Genomic DNA, 9219 nt, shown 5'->3' with positions numbered 1-9219 from the left:
ATAATAAATCAGCATATTAGAATGATTTCTGAAGATCACGTGACACTGAAGACTGGAGTAATGATGCTGAAAATACAGCTTTGATCACAGAAATAAATTACAGTTTAATAGATATTCACATAGAAAACAGTTATTTTAAATTTTAATAATATTTCACATTTTTACTGTTTTTACTGTATTTCTGATCAAATAAATGCAGCCTTGATGAGCAGAAGAGACTTCTTTAAAAACATTACAAATCTTTCTGATCCCAAACTTTTGACCAGCAGTGTGTGTATATATAAGTTTTAATCTTACAGCAAACAGGTTGTTAAATTATAAAGCCCAGAAAGAGACAAAACATAACGACACAAAAATAGACACCAAAATAAATTATGAATGCTTTTAGAGCAAGAAACCTTGCCTAACATAATAGGAGGATTTAAGAAAAAAAAAATTAATAAAATGCAAACGTGTAACGTTATATTATGATCCCATTTACCCCTAATAACATATACATAAATATATCTCTCACAACAGTTAAGCGTGTATAGAACTGAATCGAATCGGACTTCAAAGCTGCCCTTTTAACGAATTATAACAAACACCGAAAGCGCATTAAAATACCAGAGTTCAGTATAGTGCTTTGGTTCAGAGCTTTCTTTTTAAAAAGTATAGACAAGTATAATTTTGAGCCGAAAATTCATTGTGAAAACATTTTTACCTCACGTCCAGATCACGCCGCCGTCGCTGCTGTAACGCGCATGCGCGCTGAGTGACGCACTTCCTGTTCCTGTTATTTAGAAGTGCGCAGCTTTAATGTTAAAGGTAAAATACGATGCCACAGCAAAAGTGTCCGTTTTCCCTTCCAGATGTACTGTAAAGTAATTTAATTGCACAACGGTACAGTGGGGATGTACAAAAGTCCAAAAAAAAAGTTTTTAAAAAAAATGTATTTACCAAGACATCATTAAAACGGAAAAATCATCATCAGAAATGCTATTTTTAAGTGACAGACTTGCCTTTGTTATTTTTTTATTAAATTAAAAATTCAAAAAAAAAAAAAATTTTTTTTTTTTTTAAAGTGGTACAGCAGCGCCCTCTTCCGGCTGCACGTGTTCAGTTCCTGCAGCTCACACACTGACTATGTGTGTATGTGTGTGTGTGTGAGAGAGAGTTTAGTACGCTTGTTTCAGTTCATTTGGCATTAAGGACGCGATCAGAGGAGCTTCTGAACACAACAGCAGTATGACTGATAGTATGGACGAGGAGTATCCGATCTGACTCTGATGCTGGGAAGAAAACTGCTGTCTTAAGTCATTAAAATGCGCGTTAATGAGACGAAACTGCTGTGAAAGAGCTGAAGATGCGATTCAACGAGAAAGAGCTGGTGTTCCTGAGCCGCCAGCCGTCAGAGAGAGCGGCCGAGCTGGGCATGAGAGGCCCGAAGAAAGGAGACGGTAAGCGGCGACCACTTCATCCGCATGAAGTCACGGTTATCTGTGGAGTCTCACGAAACGCGAGAAAACGAGACCGCTGCCGTTAAAATCAACCACATAACTAGAAAACTGTCAGTTTCGGAATCGCATGGTAGCGTACTACTCGCACTATTTCTGTCTTGTTAAGATGTGACTGTAATGGTTAAAGTAGTATGCTATTACGAGTACAGCTATGTTCGTACTGCAGCGTCCAATCGCATCAGGAGTAGGCGAGTCACGTGACCTCCGCTACGGGATTTGCATAAAGTAGATTTCTGTTCTGCTGCGTCCGAAATCGCATACTTCTCTACTATATAATATGTGGGAAGTATGCGATTTCGGACGCAGCGCATCGAATGCTCACTTCAGAATCTGGGCAGAAGTAGTAGGTCATCCGGGTACTTTTCGCCTACTGTTTTTTTTTAATACTATGGATTCGGACATACTACTCGCCTCGCATACTGTTTTTCACCTACTATATAGTAGGGAAGTATGCGATTTCGGACGCAGCGCATCAAATGCTCACTTCAGAATCCGGGCAGAAGTAGTAGGTCATCCGGGTACTTTTCGCCAATAGTTTTTCGAATACTATGAATTCAGACATACTACTTGCCTCGCATAATGTTTTTCGCCTACTATATAGTAGGGAAGTATGTGATTTCGGACGCAGCGTATCAAATGCGCACTTCAGAATCTGGGCTGAAGTAGTAGGTAATCCGGGTACTTTTCGCACAACAGCAGTATGACTGATAGTATGGACGAGGAGTATCCGATCTGACTCTGATGCTGGGAAGAAAACTGCTGTCTTAAGTCATTAAAATGCGCGTTAATGAGACGAAACTGCTGTGAAAGAGCTGAAGATGCGATTCAACGAGAAAGAGCTGGTGTTCCTGAGCCGCCAGCCGTCAGAGAGAGCGGCCGAGCTGGGCATGAGAGGCCCGAAGAAAGGAGACGGTAAGCGGCGACCACTTCATCCGCATGAAGTCACGGTTATCTGTGGAGTCTCACGAAACGCGAGAAAACGAGACCGCTGCCGTTAAAATCAACCACATAACTAGAAAACTGTCAGTTTCGGAATCGCATGGTAGCGTACTACTCGCACTATTTCTGTCTTGTTAAGATGTGACTGTAATGGTTAAAGTAGTATGCTATTACGAGTACAGCTATGTTCGTACTGCAGCGTGCAATCGCATCAGGAGTAGGCGAGTCACGTGACCTCCGCTACGGGATTTGCATAAAGTAGATTTCTGTTCTGCTGCGTCCGAAATCGCATACTTCTCTACTATATAATATGTGGGAAGTATGCGATTTCGGACGCAGAGTATCAAATGCGCACTTCAGAATCTGGGCAGAAGTAGTAGGTAATCCGGGTACTTTTCGCCTACTGTTTTTTCGAATACTATGAATTCGGACATACTACTCGCCTCACACTGTTTTTTGCCTACTATATAGTAGGAAAGTATGCGAGTTCGGACGCAGCGGAACAGAAATCGACTTCATGCAAATCCCGTAGCGGAGGTCACGTGACCCGCCTCCTCCTGATGCGATTGGATGCTGCAGTACGAAATCGCATACTTCCCTACTATAAAGTAGGCAAAAAACAGTGTGAGGTGAGTAGTATGTCAGAATTCATAGTATTCAAAAAACAATAGGCGAAAAGTACCTGGATTACCTACTTCTTCCACCCAGATTCTGAAGTATGCAGTCGATGCGCTGCGTCTGAAATCGCATACTATTACTATACTAATATATATATATATATTTCGGACGCACCGTTCAACTTTTCACCTCATCGCCAGTGATCGCCATTGCTTACGTCAACTTAAAATCACCAAAATTTAAAACAAAATTTATGGCCTGTTCACACTAAGAACAATCAACATAAAGATAACTATATTAGCATTAATTTAAATTAGAACATTTTTAAAACTATATTGTTATAGCTATCGTTCTTGGTGTGAATTGGCTTTTATAATGAAGCTGTCACTTTGCAACAACACTATAATACTGTCAGGATAATCAATAGGCGCGTTTCCATTACCCTTCAAATTGCGCAAATTGAAATTGCGAATTGAAAATACGCCTAATGGGAACGCGTAAATTTCGCAAAAATGCCCATATATCGCAAAAAAGTGTTTACACTCGAATGAGGTGGTTTTTCAGGCAATTCGAAAAACGAATATTTCACAAATCTGCAATGGAAACTTTTTTCGCATTTACAGGTCACATGGCATACGTAAAAAGTCATATGAAGCGGTTCTCTGTGCTGCTTCGCTAAAGATACACGCCTACCAAAATCCGTCGCCATGACTTAACGCGAGAGGAAAAAATTACGTTTTACTCGCATGACAACGGTTAATGGAAATGACGCCAATTGCAATAGTTTTTTTATCGACATTTATAGAATATAAAAGAATCGCAAAAGTTTTGCGTAAATTTGTAATGGTTCCGCACCTACCGAAACTATCACATTATGCGACAATTACGCAACTTTCCCGTAATAATAATTTGCAAAGTTGTCAGAATGCAACAAACGACAATTCTCGTAATCATCTAAGCGGTTGTAATGTAACAAAGCAAGACTGCACTTGTTATACTTAATGATGGCGTTTCTACACATTGCGATAAAATCTGTCAGGAATTTAATCGCTGTTGGTCATCAGTAGTGTACCAAAAGCATCAGGAGGCGGATCACATGACATCCACTACGTGCACTCCCATTGGTTGTTGATGCATTTGCATAAAGTTGATTGCATCGTCAGCTTGGTGATCGTGCCATCTGGTTTCGTCGTCATTAACGATAAATGTTATAATCAAAAAAGCTGTCATGACGCAAAACAAAACTACTATACTCACATTTGAATTAACTACTATACTCACATTTGAATTAACTAAACTATCAAAAAATTTAGCGTTTCTGTCATAATCCACAAAGTTGTGGAAAACTAAAGCGCTCACATCAGATTCATTAAAGCCGCTTTTACGCAACAAAATTAAAAGGCTCCCAAGCTTCACCATGGAGGAAAAAAAAAAAAGGTAATTGCGACTTTTTTCTCGCAATTGCATCTTATCATCTCAGAATTCTGACTTTTTCGCTATTCTGAGAATTGCGAGATGTAAACTCAGAATTGCGAGATTTAAACGGGTAATTCTGAGGAAAAAAAAGTCAGAATTGTGAGATAAAAAGTCACAATTACGTTTTTTTATTCTTTGGGCGGAAGCAGAAAACAGAATTGTGAGATGTAAACTCAGAATAAAGTTGCAAAATTGCAAGATATAAATTCAAAGTTTGTATCTCGCAGAAGATTGTGAAAACAACCTGTACAATACAAAGTAATAAAAATACATAAACCAACAGAGAATAAAAATGCATTATATTCACTAAATGTGCGCTAAAGCAACTAAAAGGCGATCTAAAAATAAAATGTTTTTAGGTAAGATTTAAAGTTAACCTAGTGACTGCGCCTCACTAGACTGGACTGATCTGGTTTTGCTGTGTGGAGACGCGCCTCAATAGAGTTTGATTTCTATTTCTCCTGTATTTCCCACAACAGTTGTGAAGAGGCGTGTAGTGAAGCTGATCGTTAATTTCCTGTTTTACTTTCGGACCGATGAGGACGAGGTGAGTGTGAAGCAGCGTCTGATCTGGATCTCAACAGCATCGTTGATCGTTTGAGTTTGATTGGCTTGTGTTTTCAGCCCATCGGTGCTCTGCTGCTGGAACAGTGTCGCGTGGAGAGAGAAGACGATCAGGTTTTCTCCGTCGGTAAGAGCAGCTTCAGACACACTAACAGCTCAACAGTGTAGAAATATAGAAAATAAATTATCCAAAACATTTCATGGCTGTGGTTTTCATTTAAAAGCATCAGCTCTTATGTTTTAAGAAGGGCTATTATCATGAACTAAAACCCTAAAAAAAAAACACACTTTTATTATTTGAAATAAAATAAATGTTAACTGAAATAAAATAGAATATAAAAAACTGAAACTGATTTTATTTAGTTTAGTTTAGTATATGTACTAAAATAAATAAAACTGATATAAAAATTTTGAAGTAAAAACTACATAGACATATTTTTTAAAAAAATAAAAAATTATAAAACTGACAAAAAAAACAACGAAATTGCAAAAAAAGGGAAATTACTTAAAAACGGCTTTAAAATGAAAAATGTTAAAAGCTAAATTTTAAAAATGTCTGGTTTTAATTTAAAGCATCAGCTCTTATGTTTTAAGAAGGGTTATTATCATTAACTAAAACCTAAAAAAATAAAATTTTAACTGAAATAAAATTTAAAAAAAAACTGAAACAGATTTTATTTAGTTTAGTTTAACGTGATAAGTAAAACTGAAATAAAAAATTTAAGTGAAAACTACATGGATTAAAAAAAATTAAACTAAAAACTGACAAAAAACAACAAAATTGCACAAAAAAAAAAAGGAAATTACTTAAAAACGGCTTTAAAATGGAAAATGTAAAAAACTAAATAAAATAAAAATGTCTGGTTTTAATTTAAAGCATCAGCTCGAATGTTTTAAGAAGGGTTATTGTTACTAAAACTAAAATTATAAAAATAAAAAATTTATTATTTGAAATATAATAAATATGAACTTAAACAGAATTTTTTACTTCCGCTAGTTGCCTAGGAAACATTTCTCATTTTCATTTAGTTTAACTTGATGTATTAAAATAACTAAAATTGAAACAAAAAACTATATAGATTATATTAAAATATTAAATGCATATAAAAAATGAAAATAATAATATACAACAAAATCGCAAAGAAGGAAATTACTTTAAAAATTTAAACTTTAAATGGAAAAATATTAATAAAAACTATAAAAGTATCTCAATGTGACTTTCAGTATTTTAAGAGAGAAATGTGACGTCACTCACTGTTTCTTTTGACATATTTAATAGTAATAATAATAATAAAACCAACAAAAACACAAAAAAATTGAAATTACTTTTAAAATACTATAAAATTGAAAATATAAAATTTCTTTAAATTCAAAATATTAATAAAAAAAATTATAATAGTATATTAATTATACTAAAATAACCCTGGTTGTTCCTTATATTTCTTGTTTTCTAGTATTTCTGGACGAGGCCGAGCGGAAGTATCTGTTCGAATGCGATTCTCAGGAACAGTGTGTCGAGTGGATCGATGCCATCATTAAAGCCAGGTGTGTGTCGCGGACGTTTCCCATCATGCCGTGCGTCTCCCGCTTTATAACTGCAATCTGCTTCCGTCTCTCAGTTATGAATTCATGCGCAAGAACCTGATCTACTATCGCACAGAAATCCATCGGCTGACCGGAAAGGTGAGGGAATGGCTATTAATTAATGCAACAGATACCTCTCAGATATCGATATAAGATTAATAATCTGTGATCTCCTGTAGGACCCGCTGGAGCAGTATGGGATTTCAGACGAAACACGCTTTCAGGTCAACAGTGGTCTGCCTCCGCTGCCTCCTGCGGCCACATAAACACACGCAGTCGTCCGCTTTCTCTGCTGTTTGGGGTTTTTGCTTGTTTTTTACAGTCTGCCAGTATCCATCACTGTACATTCTGACCGCTGTCATCTTTTATTTTATTGTTTTTGTGAGTTATGGGGGAAATGCGTAATATTACTGTAATGAATGTCTGCTGAGTTAGAGCCAAATGCAATTAAAGCTTCTTCCCAAAATCAAGGTCATTGTTAATGAGGACAAACTGAACTGGGTCGCCTTTTAAAAACTGATTCCGGCACCTTTATTGCCTTTTATAACTGTGCTGTTAAAGGTTTATGCATTATAGTTTCACCCAAAGTGCACTGAAGGGGTTTCGTAGCATCCAGCTTTTATCTAAAGCATTAAAGCCTTCAGTGAATCAGACCGGAGCGTTTTTACAGTTTCTGTAAAACATTTTAGCTGCTTTGATTTTGTGGCTCTGAAGCTGCATAGCGGTCTTATTTCACCCCAAAATCAAAAGAAAAAAAATTTGAAAATTTTTGTACAAAGAAATTTAAGCTTTTTTAGGATTTTTAAAATATATTATTTTCATGAGAAGCACACTGTTGAAGAGTTTTTTTTTTACAATTAAGTTATTCATTTAATTTAGCCGGTGAGATAATTAGTATCAAGATTTTTTTTAGAGACATGGAGACTGTATGTGTCTTTTGTAACTTTGAGGAAGAATCCATAAAACATTAATTAATTTATTTATTTATTTTTGGATTGATAGTAAGTAGCTACTATTTAAACATACAAAATTCTAAATTTGGTAAATGAAAGATATTAAGATCATGGTAGTTTGTTTCCGCCACAGAATAAAAAATAATAAATATAGTAATAAAATAACATAATTGTGACTTTTTATCTCCCAATTCTGAGTTTACATCTCTTTTTTCTTTTTCTGACACAGAATAAAAAATGCAATTGCATTTTATCTCACAAATCTGACTTTTCTTCTAAAAATTGTGTTTGTATCTCACATTTCTGAAAAAAAATTATACTCAGACATAAGCTCAGAATTGTTCAAAAGTTGCCATTACTTTTTAAAAATGTTTTATTCTGTGGTGGAAACAGGTTTCCATATAAGATATATTTAGATATATAAAGATATACGTTTATTATATACGAATAAGAGGAAAATTGTTGATGATTTGTTAATTGTATATGGAAAATACCATTATATTTATAAACAAAAATGGGCAAACAATAAAACATCAACAACTGATGCAACATATCGAGACTTTAAAGATGCAAGAAATAAAAAAGGCAAAACGAATTTCCTGCATAATTTATTTGGTATTTGTTTCTTTCTGTTCATTTCCCTGTGACTGTATCAGTGAGTACACTGTGTAAATCCTCTGTATGCATATGTATGTAAATGTATGTAAATGTTCCTTAAGGGATTTTACAGAAGACTAACAGGATGGAAAGTGATATTGAAGACAAACCTGTAAATCAATGATCAAAAACAAAATTCACAAGTAACTGATGACACAGCTGCAGGGGTGGAAATAAATAAAACCAAAAGAACAAATAACAATCTCAAAATCCCCCAATTTAAACATGCAAACAAAAAAAAACAAACAAAAAAAAAAGGATTTTCTGTATACTTGCAAGTTAACTTGTGTCACTGATCATGTGACTCTCTGTACAGTCAGATTTCCTTTATTAAAGCTAAAGACAGACACACCAAATACTGATTCTTATTCAAATTAAAGGAATAAGCCCCGTGACGCCGTGGTGAATTTATAACAGCTAAGGTGCGTTGTTAGGTACGACGCGAAGCGCGTAAAACCCCCTTAGCTGTTATAAATTCACTGTAAACCACGGCTTCACGGGGCTTATTGCTTTTATAAAACGGTTATTCCATATACGTAGTAAGGTTTCACAGAATAAAACAGAGCAAATAAAGTGTAATGATATTAATAAAAACAGTATTCTTCCACCAAACAATGTAGTTCCTCAGAATCAGTTGTGGTTGCTACAAAGTGGTTGCCGAGCAACACACAAACGTAAACAAAGGTGTATGTTACTTTGTAGAGTCATTTACAACAGCTTCGAACACGGCTCAGCCAATCAGAATCAAGCACCGGAACTCTCCGTTTTATAATAGATTTTTAAACTGTTTACTCAAGTTGTTATGCTGAAGTCATTTGTAATGAACGTTTCTGTAAATAAGTCTTCAGGTTGTTCTTGTAAAAGAACATCAGTGATTATATCAGCAGCATCTGAAATACTCATTAAACGATTAACATTTAACATGCAAA

General features: G+C 35.3%; 2 protein-coding genes across 6 annotated transcripts in view; one reads left to right on the top strand and one right to left on the bottom strand.

Moving 5' to 3' along the window:
* The window catches only part of sf3a2 (splicing factor 3a, subunit 2), an 8759-nt gene extending 7957 nt beyond the window's left edge, over window positions 1-802 (bottom strand). The window contains exon 1 of one of the 2 annotated variants that reach the window (XM_016565509.1): window positions 704-802. The gene's annotated coding sequence lies outside the window, so the exon portion shown is untranslated. The remainder of the gene's footprint in view (window positions 1-703) is intronic. The other variant, XM_016565510.1, reaches the window with a different exon arrangement.
* Window positions 803-1078: 276 nt separating this feature from the next.
* Window positions 1079-7429, top strand: plekhj1 (pleckstrin homology domain containing, family J member 1). 4 transcript variants are annotated; one of them, XM_016565498.1, is made up of 7 exons: window positions 2221-2411; window positions 5012-5079; window positions 5157-5223; window positions 6551-6641; window positions 6716-6779; window positions 6860-6968; window positions 7003-7429. In XM_016565498.1, the coding sequence occupies exons 1-6, from the start codon at window positions 2318-2320 to the stop codon at window positions 6944-6946; spliced, it is 471 nt and encodes a 156-aa protein (XP_016420984.1). In that variant the 5' UTR covers window positions 2221-2317; the 3' UTR covers window positions 6947-6968; window positions 7003-7429. The 4 variants fall into 4 exon arrangements, with proteins under 4 accessions (XP_016420985.1, XP_016420984.1, XP_016420982.1 ...); XM_016565496.1 differs by having other exon boundaries at window positions 6860-6973; window positions 7008-7429; XM_016565499.1 differs by lacking the exon at window positions 2221-2411 and adding an exon at window positions 1079-1439 and having other exon boundaries at window positions 6860-7024.
* The last annotated feature ends 1790 nt before the right edge of the window (window positions 7430-9219 follow it).

This window comes from Sinocyclocheilus rhinocerous, unplaced genomic scaffold (assembly GCF_001515625.1).
Source record: "Sinocyclocheilus rhinocerous isolate Xijiao unplaced genomic scaffold, SAMN03320098_v1.1 scaffold242, whole genome shotgun sequence".
NCBI lineage: Eukaryota > Metazoa > Chordata > Actinopteri > Cypriniformes > Cyprinidae > Sinocyclocheilus > Sinocyclocheilus rhinocerous.
The sequence above is the reverse complement of the archived record's forward strand: the minus strand, read 5'-3'. Positions and strand labels throughout refer to the sequence as shown.